At 51.6% G+C, this 20045-nt stretch overlaps 1 protein-coding gene across 1 annotated transcript in view; it reads right to left on the bottom strand.

Annotated features, from left to right (window-relative positions):
- WDR87 (WD repeat domain 87) overlaps window positions 1-19831 on the bottom strand; it is a 29051-nt gene extending 9220 nt beyond the window's left edge. The window contains exons 1-5 of the mRNA XM_079989338.1: window positions 19351-19831; window positions 17472-17633; window positions 16155-16322; window positions 12105-14008; window positions 8827-9649 (exon numbers count right to left, since the gene is read on the bottom strand). Coding sequence (XP_079845464.1) covers window positions 8827-9649; window positions 12105-14008; window positions 16155-16322; window positions 17472-17546 — 2970 coding nt within the window. The 5' untranslated portion in view covers window positions 17547-17633; window positions 19351-19831. The remainder of the gene's footprint in view (window positions 1-8826; window positions 9650-12104; window positions 14009-16154; window positions 16323-17471; window positions 17634-19350) is intronic.
- Between the last annotated feature and the right edge of the window lie 214 nt (window positions 19832-20045).

The following is a 20045-nucleotide window of genomic DNA, read 5'->3' as shown; positions in this document are numbered from 1 at the left end:
TTTCTTCCGGCAATCTTAATTCCGGCTTCGGATTCATCCAGCCCAGCCTTTCGCATGATGAATTCTGCATATAAGTTAAATAAGCAGAGAGACAATATACAGCCTTGTCGTACTCCTTTCCCAATTTTGAACCAATCAGTTGTTCCATATCCAGTTCTAACTGTAGCTTCTTGTCCCACATAGAGATTTCTCAGGAGACAGATGAGGTGATCAGGCACTCCCATTTCTTTAAGAGCTTGCCATAGTTTGCTGTGGTCGACACAGTCAAAGGCTTTTGCATAGTCAATGAAGCAGAAGTAGATGTCTTTCTGGAACTCTCTAGCTTTCTCCATAATCCAGCGCATGTTTGCAATTTGGTCTCTGGTTCCTCTGCCTCTTCTAAATCCAGCTTGCACTTCTGGGAGTTCTCGGTCCACATACTGCTTGAGCCTTCCTTGTAGAATTTTAAGCATAACCTTGCTAGCGTGTGAAATGAGTGAAATAGTGCGGTAGTTGGAGCATTCTTTGGCACTGCCCTTCTTTGGGATTGGGATGTAGACTGATCTTCTCCAATCCTCTGGCCACTGCTGAGTTTTCCAAACTTGCTGGCATATTGAGTGTAGCACCTTAACAGCATCATCTTTTAAAATTTTAAATAGTTCAGCTGGAATACCATCACTTCCACTGGCCTTGTTATTTGCAGTGCTTTCTAAGGCCCATTTAACTTCACTCTCCAGGATGTCTGGCTCAAGGTCAGCAACCCCACTACCTGGGGTGTACGAGACATCCATATCTTTCTGGTATAATTCCTCTGTGTATTCTTGCCACCTCTTCTTGATGTCTTCTGCTTCTGTTAGGTCCTTACCACTTTTGTCCTTTATTATGGTAATCTTTGAACGAAATGTTCCTTTCATATCTCCAATTTTCTTGAACAGATCTCTGGTTCTTCCCATTCTGTTGTTTTCCTCTATTTCTTTGCATTGCTCATTTAAGAAGGCCTTCTTATCTCTCCTTGCTATTTTTTGGAAATCTGCATTCAATTTCCTGTATCTTTCTCTATCTCCCTCGCATTTTGCTTGCTTTCTCTCCCCCGCTATTTGTAAGGCCTCGTTGGACAGCCACTTTGCTTTCTTGCATTTCCTTTTCATTGGGATGGTTTTCGTTGCTGCCTCCTGTATAATGTTGCGAGCCTCCATCCATAGTTCTTCAGGCACTCTGTCCAGCAGATCTAAATCCTTAAACCTGTTCCTCACTTCCACTGTGTATTCATAAGGGATTTGATTTAGATTGTATCTTACCGGCCCAGTGGTTTTTCCTACTTTCTTCAGTTTAAGCTTGAATTTTGCTATAAGAAGCTGATGATCTGAGCCACAGTCAGCTCCAGGTCTTGTTTTTGCTGACTGTATCGAGCTTCTCCATCTTTGGCTGCAGAGAATATAATCAATCTGATTTCGATGCTGCCCATCTGGTGATGTCCATGTGTAGAGTCGTCTCTTGTGTTGTTGGAAAAGCGTGTTTGTGATGACCAGCTTGTTCTCTTGACAGAACTCTATTAGCCTTTGCCCTGCTTCGTTTTGATCTCCAAGGCCAAACTTGCCAGTTGTTCCTTTTATCTCTTGACTCCCTACTTTAGCATTCCAATCCCCTATAATGAGAAGAACATCTTTCTTTGGTGTCACTTCTATAAGGTGTTGTAAGTCTTCATAGAATTGGTCAATTTCAGTTTCTTCCGCACCAGTAGTTGGTGCATAAACTTGGATTACTGTTATGTTAAAAGGTCTGCCTTGGATTCGTATCGAGATCATTCTATCATTTTTGAGATTGCAACCCAGTACTGCTTTCGCAACTCTTTTGTTGACTATGAGGGCCACTCCATTTCTTTTGCGGGTTTCTTGCCCACAGTAGTAGATATGATGGTCATCCGAACTAAATTCGCCCATTCCCGTCCATTTTAGCTCACTGATGCCCAGGATGTCAATATTTATTCTTGCCATCTCATTTTTGACCACATCCAACTTACCCAGGTTCATGGTTCTTACATTCCAGGTTCCTATGCAATATTTTTCTTTACAGCATTGGACTTTCCTTTCGCTTCCTTTCGCTTCCAGGCATATCCGCAACTGAGCGTCCTTTCGGCTTTGGCCCAGCCGCTTCATCAGCTCTGGATCTACTTGTACTTTGTCCTCCGCTCTTCCCCAGTAGCATGTTGGACGCCTTCCAACCTGAGGGGCTCATCTTCCAGCGTCATAACTTTTATATGCCTGTCCATGGAGTTTTCTTGGCAGGGATACTGGAGTGGCTTGCCGGTTCCTCCTCCAGGTGGATCACGTTTGGTCAAAACTCTCCACTGTTACAATACCAAAGAATAAAACCAAAACCCTGAGTGCCAGGCAACTATGATTTTCCAGCCTGGCCAGCAAAGCTGTGACCTGAAAGGGAGCAGAGGCTGAGGAAAAAGAACCTTAATTCTGTCAGGAAAAAAGGTGAGAGATGAATCAACACAGTTACCACATTCAGTCTCTCAGGGGGGAGCCTTTCCCTCAGAAGACAAGGCTCTCCATTTTGTTTTTACCTCGGAGGCAGGGGCCCTTGGGAGGAAGGGCAGCCTGAAAATGTTATAAATAAAACAAAATGGCTGTTCCTCAGCCTGAAAATGTTATAAATAAAAGAAAATGGCTGTTCCTCCATGCCAAGGGGGCATGGAGAGGGACTGAGAGGGGCCTCTGTGAGGCGTCGGGATGAGGGGCAAGAGGAGCCGTGGGGCTGCTGGCGATGATGCCCGACTGGCCATCTCTGCCTCGCTTGGGGAAGGGTGAGGCAGGAAGTGGCAGAGCCGCCATGGGGCTGAGGCGAAGCGGACAAGAACAACGGCGGAAACAAAAAAGGCGGGAAAAGCCAGTGGCTCCCTGCTGCACTGGCTCCCATATCCTACAAGTGCCCCGATTTTCCAGGGACAGTCCCGGAATTGCAGAAGGCAGTCCATTTATTATTATTATTATTTATTTACTGAATATATATATATCGTCCTCTACCTAGAGGCCTCAGGACGGTTCATTTGATCCCAGGATGTCCTGCTTTGCCCTTTTCCCTCCCCTCCATGTCTTGGAGAACAATTAAAAGTAGTCTCTCTGTATATGTTGGAGCTGCCAAAAAACGGAGTCCTGTTTCTGCTGGAATTAAGATCCCTGCACCCGATGAAGGAAATGGTGAAGGTGGCCGACGAAGCGCTGCCTATGCTTTTGAAGGAAAAGGTCGCCAGTCTACTCTTGTTGTGTCTTTCATTGCGACGCTTCCTCAGCCAGCCATTTTTGAGGAAATGCGTGGATTGTTCCCCCCCCCTTTATTGTGAGTGGAGGCTTATACCGCCTTACTCAGAAGTAAGTCACACTGTAGTCAATGGAGCTTACTCTCAGGTATAAGGGTCCAGACGCGTCAGCCTTACACTGAAATCCTAAGAATTTTTACTCAATTCCCACTGAGTTCAATAGGATTTATGCTCTTATATGTTCCTGGTCATTCTCACAGCTTCTTCTTCTTCTTCTTCTATTATTATTATTATTATTATTATTATTATTATTATTATTATCCCCGCCTTACCCACTCAAAGGGACTCAAGGCAGTTCACAGCTAAAACGTCCATTAATCTGTGGAAGGGGCTATACAGGATCCCTTCCCCCTCACACATTTTTTTCTTCACAACATCCCTGTGAGCAGCTCCGGTAGATGCGCACATAGACGCCTGTGTGTACGGGAGATCAAATGTGGAAGAAGCTTCTTGAAGTGGAACAACCTGCCTCCATTTTCCTCGGAGAAATGTTGGAGGGGATGGGATCCCTCAGCCTGTGCCCCTCCTCATGAGGAGAATTCAGAGAGGGAACCTCTAGCTCTTTTTTGATTCAGCCAGAAAACTTGACAGACCTCGGTTCTTTGGTTTCAGTCCCTCCACCATTAAAACACCTCACACTTCCGGGCGGCTCTTTCCTCCTCCCTCAGCCCCCTGCTTTCCTCTTGCCCCAACCAGGTCTCCAGCCGCAACCCTTCATCCGCCCCTCACAGCTGCCATTCTGCATGGAGAGTACCTGGCCTGAGTAAGGGGAGAAATCCCACGGAAATCCCCTTCCAATCTTTATCTGTGATTCCTGCATTGCACGGGGCCAGACTAGATGACTGTGGGGTCCCCCCCAACTCTATAATTTGATGATTCTGTGACAACGGAAGATGGCGGACTCCTTCCTTGGAGGTTTGTAAGCAGAGGTTGGGTGGTCCTCTGCCAGGGGTTCTGCAGCTATGATTCCCGCATTGCAGGGGGTCAGACTAGATGGCCCGTGGGATACCTTCCAACACATCACCTTGCCAACAAAGGCCCGTATAGTTAAAGCTCTGGTTTTCCCAGTAGTGATGTATGAAAGTGAATAATAATAATAATAATAATAATTTTTATTTATATCCCGCCCTCCCCAGCCGAAGCCGGGCTCAGGGCGGCTAACAACATTAAAACAGTGTGACATTATAAAACATTATAAAAATGAATTAAAATCAAAATTGATGGCAACCATAAACTAAAACTTTGTAAAGATTGCCAGAGGAGGGGGTCAGGCTGCGCCCTGACCAAATGCCAGGTGGAACAGCTCTGTCTTGCAGGCCCTGCGGAAAGATGTCAAGTCCTGCAGGGCCCTTGTCTCTTGCGACAGAGCGTTCCACCAGGTTGGAGCCGCAGCCGAAAAAGCCCTGGCTCTAGTTGAGGCCAGCCTAACCTCTCTGAGGCCTGGGACCCTCAAGGTGTTTTTATTTGAAGATCGTAAGTTCCTCTGTGGGGCATACCAGGAGAGGCGGTCCCGTAGGTACGAGGGCCCTAGGCCGTATAGGGCTTTGAAGGTTAAAACCAGCACCTTAAACCTGATCCTGTACTCCACCGGGAGCCAGTGCAGCTGGTATAGCACCGGATGAATGTGATCTCTAAGCGAGGACCCCGTAAGGAGTCTCGCTGCGGCATTCTGCACCCGCTGGAGTTTCTGGGTCAGTCTCAAGGGCAGCCCCACGTAGAGCGAGTTACAATAATCCAGTCTGGAGGTGACCGTCGCGTGGATCACAGTGGCTAGGTCAGGGCGAGAGAGGTAAGGAGCCAACTGCTTAGCTTGGCGGAGATGAAAAAATGCCGCCTTTGTTGTAGCTGCAATCTGCGCCTCCATGGAGAGGGAGGTATCGAAGATTACACCCAAACTCTTAACGGACGGTGCTGGCACTAATTGCACCCCCGCAAGAGATGGGAGTTGCCCCCTCAGTCCCATGTCGTCCCGTCCCAGCCAGAGGACCTCTGTCTTCGAAGGATTTAACTTCAGCCGGCTCCCACGTAACCATCCAGCCACAGCCTCCAAGCATCTGATCAGTGTGTCTGGGGCCGAGTCCGGGTGGCCGTCCATCAACAAATAGAGTTGGGTGTCATCAGCATACTGATGGCAGCCCAGCCCAAAACTCCGGACAAGCTGGGCGAGGGGGCGCATAAAGATGTTAAAAAGCATCGGGGAGAGTATTGCACCCTGAGGCACACCACACACCAAGGAGTGGCGGGATGACAATTCCCCCCCAAGCGCCACCCTCTGTCCCCGACCAGAGAGAAACGAGCGCAGCCATTGAAGGACTGTGCCCTGGATCCCCACGTCGGCAAGGCGGTGGTCCAGGAGTTCGTGATCGACCATGTCAAAGGCTGCTGACAGGTCTAGAAGAATCAGCAGCCCCGACCCGCCTCGATCCAGCTGCCTGCGGAGATCATCTGTTAGGGCGACCAGAGCCGTCTCGGTCCCATGACCAGCGCGGAAGCCGGACTGGAATGGATCCAGAGCTGATGTTTCATCCAGAAACCTACCAAGCTGTTCAGCAACCGCTCTCTCAATCACCTTACCCAGGAATGGAAGATTCGAAACCGGGCGGTAATTGGATAGGTCTGAGGGATCTAATGATGTTTTCTTTAAGAGCGGGCGCACCACTGCCTCCTTCAGTTCCCCTGGGAATGTCCCGGTGCCAAGGGACAGATTGATGATATCCCCCAGGGGGGCCCGCACCTCTTCTGGACACGCTCTAATCAGCCAGGACGGGCACGGGTCGAGAGGACAGGTGGTGGGCTTTCCAGCTCGGAGGAATCTGTCTACATCAGCTGGGGATATCCAGTCAAAGTGGTCCAATACTGAACCCGAGGACAGTCGAGGGGCCTCCAGTTCCTTTATTGTATCCAAATTGGCAGGGAGGTCATGGCGGAGCAACAAGACCTTCTCCGCAAAAAAGCTCGCAAATGCCTCACAGCTGTGTGTCAAATTGTTATTTAAATTTGGCTGTCCTTCGAGGGACGTTAAAGACCGAATTATACTAAATAATTGTGCCGGGCGAGAGCTAGCGGATGCAATGGAGGCCGAGAAGTAGGACTTTTTAGCGGCCTTCACTGCCATCTCATAGGTTTTCATAAAAGCCCTATAAGATGTTCTTGAGGCTCCGTCACGGGCACCCCGCCATACTCGCTCTAGCCGTCTGAGGTCCCGCTTCATTTTCCGGAGCTCCTCGGTAAACCAGGGAGCCCGGTTTCTGCGGGGTCGCAGAGGGCGCTTAGGTGCGATCTCATTGATGGCTGCCAGGAGCTGGGTATTCCAGGCCTCAACAAGCTCAGTCAATGAGTCGCCAGGGGGAGAAAGGTCCCGCAAGGCTTGACGGAATCTATCAGGGTCCATCAGCCTCTGCGGGCGAGCCCAAATTGGCTCGCCACCCAAGCAGGGTGGGGGTGGAACGTCAATCCTGGCTTTCAGAGCATAGTGATCAGACCATGGCACCTTCATCGAAGGAAACATGATCACATCTATACCGACGCCAAAGATCAAATCCAGCGTGTGGCCTGCTTGATGTGTGGGGCCCGAAACAAACTGGGAGAGCCCTAGTGTCGCCATGGAAGACACCAGGTCCAGAGCCTGTGAGGAGGGAGTGGCATCAGCATGGATGTTGAAGTCCCCCAATACCAATAGGTTAGGGAACTCCAAGGCCCAGCCGGCCACCGCCTCCAGCAGGCCTGACAGGGTGGCTGCTGGTGCGCTAGGTGGCCGGTACACCAGCCAGACAGCCAAGCTCACCTCGGAGCCCCACACTAGGCCAACACATTCAATGCCGGGGATCGATGGCGATGGTAGAGCCCTGAAAGAACAATCTTCCCGGATTAATAACGCCACCCCTCCCCCCCGGCCCACAGTCCGCGACTGGTGAAGGACGGAGAAACCCGGGGGCGCCATCTCTCGTAGGGTAACAGTATCCCCTTCGCGCACCCAGGTCTCAGTCACACATGCCAGGTCAACCCCCTGCGAGGTGAAGAAATCTCGCAGGGTGGCGGTTTTGTTGACTATAGACCTGGCATTGCACAACACTAGTGACGGAGGTGAGTAATCCTTGCTCACCCTACCCTCGTCTCTCGGGATGGGGCGCAGATTGGAAGGGGTACGAGCATATCCGTATCTCGATCCCCTTCGCCTATGACATCTGCCCCCACCGCCATACCTCCCTCGCCCCTCCACAGTAGGAATCCCAGGCCTCATACTTGCCTCCATTTACAGAATATAAAAACAAACAAACAAAAACAATTACAAAAAACAAAACCAATCCCCACCCCACTCCCCAACCACCCCACCCCAACCCACAATAAATCAAAACAAAATAAAAGTACATGGATAAAAACCACCGCTTATGGTGGTACAACAAAGCAAAAAAAATAAAAACAGTTTAAAACATATAAAAACACTTCCAACAACTGCTGCAGCAGCACCAGTGTCCCCGAGGCTGCGGCGGTGGTGAGCGTGGGCCCCGCCCCCTGGCCTGGTGGAGAGTGGGCCTGCAGGGGGAAGAGCCCTCCCCACAACGCACGGCAAAGCGGCAGCAGCAGTGTCCCGGGCCTCCTTGGAGTCCTTCACGCTGAGGTGGAGTATGGGCCCGTCCCCAAGCCCAAGATGGAGAATGGGCTAGCAGGGGGAAGAGCCCTCCCCACAACGCACGGCAAAGCGGCAGCAGCAGTGTCCCAGGCCTCCTTGGAGTCCTTCACGCTGAGGTGGGGTATGGGCCCGTCCCCAAGCCCAAGATGGAGAATGGGCTTGCAGGGGGAAGAGCCCTCCCCACAAACACACAGCAGAGTGGCAGCAGCGATGTTCCGAGGCCTCCGTGGAGCCTTATATGCTGAGGTGGAGTCTGGGGCCCGCCCCCAGGCCCAAGGTGGAGAATGGGCTTGCAGGGGGAGCGGTCCTCCCCAAGACTCACCGGCAAAGCGGCAGCAGCAGTGTCCCGGGCCTCCTTGGAGTCCTTCACGCTGAGGTGGGGTATGGGCCCGTCCCCAAGCCCAAGAGCTGGACCATCAAGAAGGCTGATCGCCGAAGAATGGATGCTTTTGAATTCTGGTGCTGGAAGAGACTCTTGAGCGTCCCATGGACTGCAAGAAGATCAAACCTCTCCATTCTGAAGGAAATCAGCCCTGAGTGCTCAGTGGAAGGACAGATCCTGAAGCTGAGGCTCCAATACTTTGGCCACCTCATGAGAAGAGAAGACTCCCTGGGAAAGACCCTGATGCTGGAAAAGATGGAGGGCACAAGGAGAAGGGGACGACTGAGGACGAGATGGTGGGACAGTGTTCTCGAAGCTACCAGCATGAGTTTGACCAAACTGCGGGAGGCAGTGGAAGACAGGAGTGCCTGGCGTGCTCTGGTCCATGGGGTCACGAAGAGTCGGACATGACTAAACGACTAAACAACAACAAATGAAGCTAGTAAAAGACGGCTTGCCAATGTCCCTGTGCTGCCCCCTCCCCCAAGCCTTTTGAAAGACTGCACTGACCTCCTTGTGGGTGGTGTCCTGGATGAGTCGCTCGAAGGCGTCTTCTTGGACCTTTTCTGGCAGCGGGTAGGACTCGGCCAGCTGGACGAGGGCAGCCGTGCACATCAAGTACGTGGAGTAGGGCACATCATCCATGAGGTCCAGGATGGCCTTCGTGACGGAGGGCAAGCTGTTGTCGATGGGCTTGTGCCGCAGCCAGGGCTTCGACACGATCTCGGACAGCAGGTCCCGGGAGCGCATAAACCCTGAGAAGGCCACGGAGGTCCGCCGCCTCTGTGGCTTTTTCCTCCGGATTTTGTCTACGGCTTCGGGCTCATCCGTCTCCGGCAGCAGGATCTTGACCATCTTGCGCCTGGGTAAGGGCTGCCTGCTCAGGTCCAAGCTGCACTGCAGGGCCTTGGGTGTCCCCTTTGGAAACAGCTGGGCTCGGATAACTGAATTGGGGACGTATCCGTCGGGGGCAATAGGCCACGTGCGCCCGGCTTGGAAGGGTATCCTGCTGAGGACGGGGATGGGCTCGACCAGTGGTGGAAGCACACGGGACGGTGGTGGCGCTGGCGGAAGCTCGGCAGGAAGCGTCTTCTTCTCCGGGGTTGCCTTGGCACCCTGCTGCGGGAGGAGCTGGTACTTCACGAAGAACTCCGGCTGCAGCTCCTTGATGTACGGCGCTGCCCCGTAGAAATCTGGCCCGGGGAGGGCACTCGCCTCCTTGCCGATGAAATGCGAGACGGTGGCCACGTTGTTCTCCATCACCACCTCTTTGGGGTTGGAGATGGGCTCCAGCCGCTCATACTTCTTGGCCAGCCTCCCTACCTGGCGATACCTGGGGAGGGAAAGCACCCAAAGTCTAGTTTGTTAAGGGGGCTGGGAACTGTAGTTCTGTGCAGGGATTCCCCAGCCACTCTGGGCGGCTTCCACAAAGACCAAAATACACTAAGATGTCACACATTAAAAACTTCCCTAAACAGAGCTGTCTTCAGATGTTTTCTCAATGTCAGGTAGTTGTTTATCTCTTTGACATCTCATGGGAGGGCGTTCCACAGGGTGGGCACCACTACTAAGAAGGCCCTCTGCCTGGTTCCCTGTAGCTTTGCTTCTTGCAGTGATGGAACTGCCAGAAGGCCCTCGGCACTGGACCTCAGCGTCCGGGCAGAACGATGGGGGTCAAGACGCTCCTTCAGGTATACTGGGCCAAGGCCATTTAGGGCTTTAAAGGTCAGCACCAACACTTTGAATTGTGCTCGGAAACGTACTGGGAGCCAATGTAGATCTTTCAAGACCAGTGTTATGTGGTCTCGGCAGCCGCTCCCAGTCACCAGTCTAGCTGCTGCATTCTGGATTAGTTGTAGTTTCTGGGTCACCTTCAAAGGTAGCCCCATGTAGAGTGCATTGCAGTAGTCCAAGCAGGAGATAACCAGAGCATGCACCACTCTGGCGAGACAGTTCACGGGCAGGTAGGGAGACGCTTGGTTAAAATAAAGATGGCAGGCAGGAAGGCTCTCAAGGGGGTCAGTGGGTGGCGGGTGCGCTGTTGGGGTGGGTCTGCAGAGTGTGGTCTGCAGGGTCAGCCCATAATGTGGCAGCAGTTGATGTGGGATGGGGGGAATGGCCTGAGATGTGAGTGCCCTTCATCCTGTCCTGTGCCCCTTACCCTAGCCTGCTGCCTTCATTGTCCTTTGCCCAGTATTGGAGTAAGATTCCACTGCCGGTCCTACTGGCTTCTGTATGTGCCTTGGGGAAGGGCGCCTTCTTATCTTTTGCCTCAGGCAGCAGAATGTAATGAACTGGTGGTCTGCATTAGAGCTGGGCGGTATCTGGTTTTCAACTTTGTGATATATAACCAGCTAAACATTGTGATATACTGATTTATCACCAGGGTTTTTCCCCTAACTGGAACCCACTGGAACTCAGTTCCGGCACCTCTTAGGTGGGCTGCCATTGCCATTCTGAGAGAATGAGCGAGGCGTTCATGGTGAGTTCTAACACCCCTTTTTCTAGAGAAAAATAGCACTGTATATTACAATGTCTGAAAAAAGGATGGAGGCATTGGCTGGCTTCACGGTTTTCCCCACATTTTTGAACATGACACACACACCCATGATTCACAATACAGTGGACCCTCCGGATACAATCTGAACTCATTCCAGGGGTCCATATGTACCCCAAAAAGTCCACATCTAGAGGCACCGCTTCTGCGCACACGCGTGGCGCGATAGAGCACTTCTGTGCACACATGCGGTGCGCAGAGCAGTTTTGCGCATGCGCGCACTGCTAAACCCGGAAATATACACTTCTGGGTTTGCCGCATTTGCAACCCAAAAGTTACGTTACCCGAGGGTCCTTTGTATATTGCCAGGTCAAAAATTATGAAACCAATATCATGATACGGACTTGAAATTGGTTTGGGACAATATATCACCTGTCCCTAACACACATCATGATTTTCAATATATTGCCAGGTCAAAAACTATGAAACTGATATTACAATACTGACTTCAAACTGACTTTGGACAATATATTGATATGTTGGCCAGCCCGTGTGTGTGTGTGTGTGTGTGCGCACACACACACACACACACACACACATATGCCATGCAGACCTCATGCAGAGGATTGGGTACCCTTGCATGCAGTTCTTGGGCCCAAAATTTTAACCGTTCTTGCTCCGCAGCCTTGGCTTCATAGTCCATGGACCTGGAGACTGGCTACTGGCTCTGAGTGCTAGAACCATTTGGACAAGGTATGTTCCCCCTTTTCCCCCATGACAATTGCAAAGGTCAGTGGCCATTGGTGGGAAACAAGTTTCCTGTATCACCTGAATTGGAAACTGGGGGGTGGGGTTCACCCTTTTGCAGCTGTGTCTTCTCTGCCCACCTCTCCAACATTCAGATCCCGCCCTGCCTGCCTGCCTCCCTTCCCCTCCCCATACCTAAAGGTAAAGGGACCCCTGACCATTAGGTCCAGTCGTGACCAACTCTGGGGTTGCAGCGCTCATCTCGCTTTATTGGCCGAGGGAGCCGGCGTACAGCTTCCGGGTCATGTGGCCAGCATGACTAAGCCGCTTCTGGCGAACCAGAGCAGCGTACGGAAACGCCGTTTACCTTCCCGCCGGAGCAGTACCTATTTATCTACTTGCACTTTGACGTGCTTTCAAACTGCTAGGTTGGCAGGAGCAGGGACAGAGCAACAGGATTCGAACCGCCGACCTTCTGATCAGCAAGTCCTAGGCTCTGTGGTTTAACCCACAGCACCACCCACGTCCCTCTCCCCATACTTACTTAGGCACAAAGACTATGTCGAAGGTGAGGAGGAAGTGAGGCAGAAAGGCCAAGGGGCGCTCAATCATGTCGTCCTTCACACACCGGGACATCAGCATGTAGAGGTGGTCTCTGGGCAAGTACAAGACGCATGGGATGAAGTAGATATTCATGTTGCAGCCCACCACCAGGTCTCCCCGCTGGTTGGCAAAGCAGACTCGGCTGAATTTGAGGCTCGTGTCAAACTCCACCAGCATCTGCCCCAGGATGTCCCAGACGCGCACGGTGCCATCAGAGCCGCTGGTCACCAGCATGCTGAGGGTGTGGCAGTAGTCAAAGGAAGTGATGGTGGTGGAGTGCAGGGCGCCAGTCTCCTTCCAGAAGCGGTTCTTCTGGCCAGGGACCAGGGACGCCTGGCGCCACAGCCGGACCCGGTTGTGCTCTGTCAGGGCACAGATGTAGCCGGGGATGAGCAGGAGGTTGTTGATGCGGCAGTTGAAGCTTGGGATGACCACCAAAGGTAACACCTCTAGGAAGTTGTCCTTCTTCAAGAGAACATCGGAGAGGATGATGTACTGGTCCTGGCCATAGGAGCACAGGTAGGAAGATTCCCGTGAGTGGTAGGACAGGTTCCCTGAGGCTGAGATGCTGCTGAGGGCCACCACTTTGCCGTCGTGCAATTTGCGGTTCCCCATCCGATACAAGTTCTGGGTGATGGTGCGCACCTTCCCGCTCTTGTACCCGCTGAAGATGAAGCTGCAGGTGCGGCCTTCCAGGTCCAGCCGGCTGTAGGCCAGGCACAGCACCCTGTCATCCAGGCCCTCCGTGACACGCAAGATGTGCTTGACTGGACAAGGGTTCTTGGTGGTGTCCAGCACGTAGATGTCGTTTGTGCCCATCGTCACCAGAAGCTCCTCTCTGTCCGGGTCATAAACATAGTCCAGGGCCTTTTCCAGTACCTGGAAGGGCCAGGTGACAAACAGCATTTCCCCCGTGACAGGGGATAGGAATCGGATGACCCCGTCTTCCGTGGCTGCCAAGATGCGAGCCTTGTTTGGTCCACACTGCACCCGCAGCAGCTTTGTGAGCATGGACTTGGTTCTGTTGAAGAGCTGGCAGAAGTTGTTGACGGTGCGGATGGAGAAGGTGTAGAGGGTGCAGAGGAAGAAGGTCTGCTCGTTGAGGAACTGCATCTGGAAGAGCTGCTCCCCAATGTCCAGGCGCCGAAGGAGCTCACAGGTGGTCAGGTTCCATTCCTTTAGCAACCCGTCCAGCGCTGTGGTCATGATGGTGTGGAACGAGTGCCGGGTGGTGATGGTGGTGATGGCGCTCTGGTGGGCCTTGAACTGGGTGGTCTGGGTCCCTTTGTCAAAGTTCCACACTTTGATGTCCCCAGCGAGGTCCCCAGTGAAGAGGAAGCTCTGAGGCCAATAGGAGGAGCAGCAAGTGAGCGACACACCTTGGCTCACCTGGAAGGTCCGGGTCTGGGTCTTGGTATGGTAGTCGTACACACGGATGATGTTCTCGCACAAGGCCACCAGCACTTTCCGCTCCTGCTCCAAGCTGAGGTAGTGCACAAATTCGCCACTTGAGATCTGCACCTCCCGCATGACAGCAAGGTAGGGAACCTTCCCTGGGGTAAAGCCCCAAAAGGCCACAATGCCAATGGCACCTGTCACCACTTCACCTGTCTCAGGATTGTAGCACATGCTGGTGACCGAATAGGGCGACTTCACCTCGGAGAGCATCTTGCATTCCTGAGTGTGGTCACCAAAAAGCCGCAGGTGGATGTCATCGCAGTAGGCCACAAAGAGGTGCAGGTGGGAAGCATAGGAGATGTACAGGACCTTTGGGTCTTCCTCTATGGCGTACTCTCTCTCTGTTATGGGGGCCTCGTCCTCTGGGTTGTACACCCAGACTCGAACCTGCAGGAGAAGTCTGAGAGTCAGAGGAAATGGACTCTGTCCCGTGCCCTGCGGGTAGGGTTAGTATATTGGTTCACCGATTTAAAGACATAGACACTCCAAACAATCTCCAAATTAGCTTATGGTCGGCCAACTGGTGCCAAAGAAGGATAGAACTTTCTTTTTGTATGCCACAGCAGCAGCGAGAATTCTTGTTGCAAAGCATTGGAAGACACAAGATCTACCCACCTTGGAAGAATGGCAGATGCAAGTAATGGACTATATGGAAATGGCAGAAATGATTGGCAGAATACGAGATCAAGGAGAAGAGCAGGTGGAAGAAGATTGGAAGAAGTTTAAAGACTACTTACAAAAACATTGTAAAATCTTTGAATGTTGAGGACATTGAAATGAAACGAAGAAGTTCAAGTGAATAAGACCAATAAGAATATGAAAGAAGGGATAGATATTGAAGGAAAATTTGAATAATATAATATTTGAAGGAACTTTTAAAGGATAAAACTAATATAAATGAATTTGCTAAATTAAATTTGAAGTGGAATACAAGAAAGGAGGGCGGGTGGAAGTCAAGAAAATAAAGCTATGAAGGACATGAATTTGAAAAGTGTCTTCTCTGTTTTCTTTTTCTTTTTTTATGTTAAGTGTCTGTATTTTTGTATTTTTGAGGTTTTGTTTTTTTTCTTGTGTTTTTTCCCATTTCTTGTTTTATAATCTTTTTATTGTGGAAATCTAATAAAATATCAATAAAAAAAACAAAAAAACAAATTAGCTTATGATAGATCATACAATCCAATACAAAGCTGTGGTTCTAGACGAGGGACATGGTGTTCACAGTTCTCCCCATCTGCCTGGTGTTTCTGCTCCTGCCCTCTCTGGGCCATAGGGCAATAACCCCCTTTCAGGAGTTGAGATGCCAGTCAGGGGGGAGGCCTGGGAATCGGGACTCCTCCTTTTTAGAGGAGGGGACGGTGAGCTCTCTGGCTTGAAGCAAGGGTGGTGGGAGCTCAAGGGGCCTGAGACATTGCCCCAGCTGTGGAAGAAGAGACCGGGATCTAGATCAAACATGGCAGTAAGGAAATATCATTTCCTAAGGCTGCTTCTTGTCTCCTGCACGGCAGGGGAGGAAAGTCATGAAGAAGTCATGGCGGCCATCCAGGTTCCCTCCAGGATTAGGGGTGGCCTGACTCTGAACACCAGTTGCTGGGAAACAACAGCACGGAAGGGGACTACTGTACACAAATGGGAAACAGGACTAAGGAGAGCTTTGGTCCGATCCTGTAGGACTCCCCTTATGGAATGGACTTCCTCAGAAGGTGGTGGACTCTCCTTCATCAGAGGTATTTAAGCAGAGGTTGGCTGGCCACCTGTCAGGGTTCTTTAGTTGAGATTCCTGCACACCGCAGGGGGTTGAACTAGATTACCCTCGAGGTCCCTTCCAACTCTGCGATTCTATGATATAAGGGAGAGCACGGACAAACCTAGACAGCATCTTAAAAAGCAGAAACATCACCTTGCCAACAAAGGTCCGTATAGTTAAAGCTATGGTTTTCCCAGTAGTGATGTATGGAAGTGAGAGCTGGACCATAAAGAAGGCTGATCGCCGAAGAATTGATACTTTTGAATTACGGTGCTGAAGGAGACTCTTGAGAGTCCCATGGACTGCAAGAAGATCAAACCTCCCCATTCTGAAGGAAATCAGCCCTGAGTGCTCTCTGGAAGGACAGATCCTGAAGCTGAGGCTCCAATACTTTGGCCACCTCAGGAGAAGAGAAGACTCCCTGGAAAAGACCCTGATGTTGGGAAAGATGAAGGGCACAAGGAGAAGGGGACGACAGAGGACGAGATGGCTGGACGGTGTTCTCAAAGCTACCAGCATGAGTTTGACCAAACTGCAGGAGGCAGTGGAAGACAGGAGTGCCTGGCGTGCTCCGGTCCAGGGGGTCACAAAGAGTCGGACACGACTAAACGACTAAACAACAACAACACGAAGCTTCTGCATTCTTTTGAGCTGCTAGATTTGAGGGTGGGGGTTCCTTGAAGATAATGGATAAAATCCTGACCATGTTTGGGGGTTGGAGGCTGAGGGCAGCCACACCTCTCAGCCATTTCTCTCCCCATCTCCCTGGCCAATCAGGGCCCAGCTCACCTTGCCCTTCTTGGAGGACTTCCGGCTGAAGGATGCAAAGTAGTGTCCTGCTTCACCCGAATAGTAGCAGATGACCGGCATGAAGTTGGGGGAGCTGCTCTTCCGGAATATGATGGTGGGCCTATCACTCAGCATGATGTTGGATCCTTCTGTCACCTCTTGCGCGCCCTGCCCAGAGGAGGGAAAAGACAGCGGGGTTGGCAGGGGGAGAGCAGAACCGGAATGTGCCTGCGCCACTCACAGCACACGGTCCGCATTCATGCCACCTCGGCGTTGGGGTGCCAGGCACAGCCAAGGCTGCTGCTCAGTGACAGTGGACTGAAGGCCAGAAGGAAGGAACTGGCTGCTGCTGCTGCTGCTGTTTTCTTATCTATATCCCCCACAGTATTATTACGATAAAAGCCTTTCTATTAAAAAGTAGTCGGTTCCCAAAGGACAGCTGGAATAAAACAGCCTTCATCTGGCTGGCGTAATAATAATAATAATAATAATTTATTTATACCCCGCCCATCTGGCTGGGTCCCCCCAGACACTCTGGGCAGCTTCCAACAAAACACTAAAATACAATAACCTATTAAACATTAAAAGCTTCCTTAAACAGGGCTGCCTTCAGATGTCTTATAAAAGTCTGGTAGTTGTTTTTCTCTTTGACATCTGGTGGGAGGGCGTTCTACAGGGCAGGTGCCACTACCAAGAAGGCCATCTGCCTGGTTCCCTGTAACTTGGCTTCTCGCAGTGAGGGAACCGCCAGAAGGCCCTTGGAGCTGGAACTCAGCATCCGGGCAGAACGATGGGGGTGGAGACTCTCCTTCAGGTATACTGGACCGAGGCTTTAGGGCTTTAAAGGTCAGCACCAACACTTTGAATTGTGCTCGGAAACATACTGGGAGCCAGTGTAGGTCTTTCAAGACTGGTGATATGTGGTCTCGACGGCCGCTCCCAGTCACCACTCTAGCTGCTGCATTCTGGATTAATTGTAGTTTCCGGGTCACCTTCAAAGGTAGCCCCACATAGAGCGCATTGCAGTAGTCCAAGCGGGAGATAACCAGAGCATGCACCACTCTGGCGAGACAGTCCGCAGGCAGGAAGGGTCTCAGCCTGCGTACCAGATGGAGCTGGTAAACAGCTGCCCTGGACACAGAATTGACACAGCAAGGATTGAGCCAGTTGACACAGAAGGACAGCAAGGATTGAGCCAGTTACTCTCTGGGACCATCTCTGTGCCTGTCTTTCATGCATGCACACACCCTCCCTTCCAGCCCCCAAATCACTGGGAGAAAATCCTGTTCTCATCAGAGGACAGTGGTTCTGCATTACCATCTGAAGCTTGTGATAAAGCTGGCCTTGGAGTTCCCTCCACAAGGGTACGATGCGGACCGGTTCTTTCACCATGATGGTGCTGCGGGAGCACAGCTGCTGCAGAAAATATCCCTGGAAATAGGGAGGAATCAATCCCCACAGTCCTGGGCAACCGTTGATCTGGAGAGGAAGGGAATGGTTTAGGGTTTCTTGGCGGGGGCAGCCCCACAAGGTCCAGCCCCCATTAGCCTTGGGAACAGTGGCGTAGCGTGGGTTGTCAGCACCCGGGGCAAGGCAAGTAATTTGCGCCCCCTAACCCGGGGCAAGGCAAGTAATTTGCGCCCCCTAACCCAGGGCAAGGCAAGTAATTTGCGCCCCTAACCCCTAACCTGCCGCCGCTGCCAGCTTCTTCTTGCTGCTGCCTGGGCTGGGGTATTTACGGTAAGGTAGCCACGGCGGTGGTGGTGGCGGGTCCGTGTCAGGTGTTCTGAGGCGAGTTGCCACTGGCGCTGCCGCCCAAACGACACCGCTTGCCCGGAGGAGGAGGAGGGCAGAGAGGCGAGTAAATGCAACATGGCCCAGCAGCTGCAGCAGCAGCGGCGGCGGCGGGGCTGTGAGGAGGGGCTGCCTGGCGCGCCCTCTGCGGCCCTGACGCGCGGGGACCGCTGAGAGCCGCTGCCTGCCGGACGCCTTCAGCCCGGATGCGCGCACAGCTCGTCGGTTCCGCGAGACATGGGGCTCTGCTACAGCCTGCGCCCGAGGCTCTTCGGCGACTCCGGAGGCGGCGAGCGCGCCCCCCCCAGATGTTGCGCCCGGTGCGGCTGGCCCCCCCTGCACCCCCCACACTACGCCACTGCTTGGGAAGGCAAGAGGGAACCAGCTCCTGCCGCTCAGCCATTCAGACTCCGAGTATGCTCCATCCTAAGGTGTCAGGGATGATGGAGAGACCACCACATTTTTAAAGTGATGAAAGCAACATAAAGGGGAGGTTCCAAGGATGGCAACATGAGAATGGGGCTTTTCTGTAGTAGCTTCTCATTTGTGGGATGTTCTCCCCAGGGAGACTCACCTGTAGTCACCATGCTGTTAAACAATCAATGGCCTTTTAAACTGGAGGGGTATTGCTTAATTTGCCTCATGTTATATTTTTGTGGTTTCTATACTGTAAACCACCCTGTGATCCTTCAATGAAAGTCAGTATTTAAATTTAATGAATGATGATGATGATGATTGAGATGCATTTTAAATGCACCGAATATATAGTGCTGAATCAACTTTCTGTTTTTATGATTAATTTTAATGGCTCTTATCCATTGTACTGTATGTTCTTCTTAAAAATTAATCTATATATTTACTGCTTAGAAACTTTGGCAGTTAAGCGGTATAGATAGAAATAGCTTAACTAAATAAATAAAATCAAAACGGCGTCGTAGAAGCTTAACCCTGACTAGACACAAATAACTGCTGCCAAAGAAGTTATAGGACAGGGGTCAGCAACCTTTTTCAGCCGTGGGCCAGTCCACCGTCCCTCAGACCATGTGGTGGGCAGGATTATATTTTGAAGAGAGAGAAAAAATGAACGAATTCCTATGCCCCACAAATAACCCAGAGATGCTTTTTAAATAAAAAGACACATTCTACTCATGTAAAAACACGCTGATTCCCGGACCGTCTGTGGGCCGGACTGAGAAGGAGATTGGGCCGGATCTGGCCCCCGGGCCTTAGGTTGCCTACCCCTGTTATAGGATATGTAAGCCCTTGCTCAGGTCAGGCCAGTCTGTCATCTAGCCCAGAAAGGTATTCTCTCACTGGCAGGCAGCTCTCCGAAAACTTAAGGGATGGAGAGTTATTTGGCAGCCCTGCTACCCCTAGAACTTAAAAAATGAAGAACACACACCAGGGGTTCAACTCAGGACCTGCATTCCCTGCCAGTGAGCAGCTGACCACTTAAAGTGCATCCAGAGAAGGCTGAGGGTCCCACGGGAGGCTGGTCCAGACCATTCTGGACTATTCTAATTCCCATATGTTTGTGGGGCTGCAAGCCCTATTAGTATCCGTGCTTCCTCCTTGGACTTCCATGGGACAGAGCCATGTTTCCTTTCCACCTCTGCCTTTCTTCTGGGGTTCCTAGCTTGGATCCAGCCTAGCCAACCAAACTTGTGTGGCTTCATTTTCCAGGCCCCACAGCATTGTGGGTGCAGCTGGGGTCAGCCACTTTTGCCGCAGGCGGCCACAGGCAGTGACTAGTAGCCCTAGACAGGCCCTAGGGGCAGGGTGGGGCCACAGGGCCACAAGGAAGCTCAGAAGGTGCGCGGCCCAGATAAGCCACCATTCTTGACCAGAGCCGCTTAAGACGAGGATGGCGACCAACCCACAAAGCAGGAAAAGGGATTACCTGTTTAGATCCTTGGAATCCCAAAGGGAAGACAGGAGTGTGACATCATGACATTCTAACCAGTGGGCAAAAGACATAAGAATCTAAGAAGAGCCTTGTGGATCAGGCCTATGGCAGATCATCCAAGTGTCCCTATTTTCTAGGGACAGTCCTGGGTTTACAGAAGCTGTGCTGGTTTCTGATTTGATCCTGGAATG

Source organism: Podarcis cretensis (assembly GCF_951804945.1).
Source record: "Podarcis cretensis genome assembly, chromosome: 8".
Classification (NCBI taxonomy): domain Eukaryota; kingdom Metazoa; phylum Chordata; class Lepidosauria; order Squamata; family Lacertidae; genus Podarcis; species Podarcis cretensis.
The sequence above is the reverse complement of the archived record's forward strand: the minus strand, read 5'-3'. Positions and strand labels throughout refer to the sequence as shown.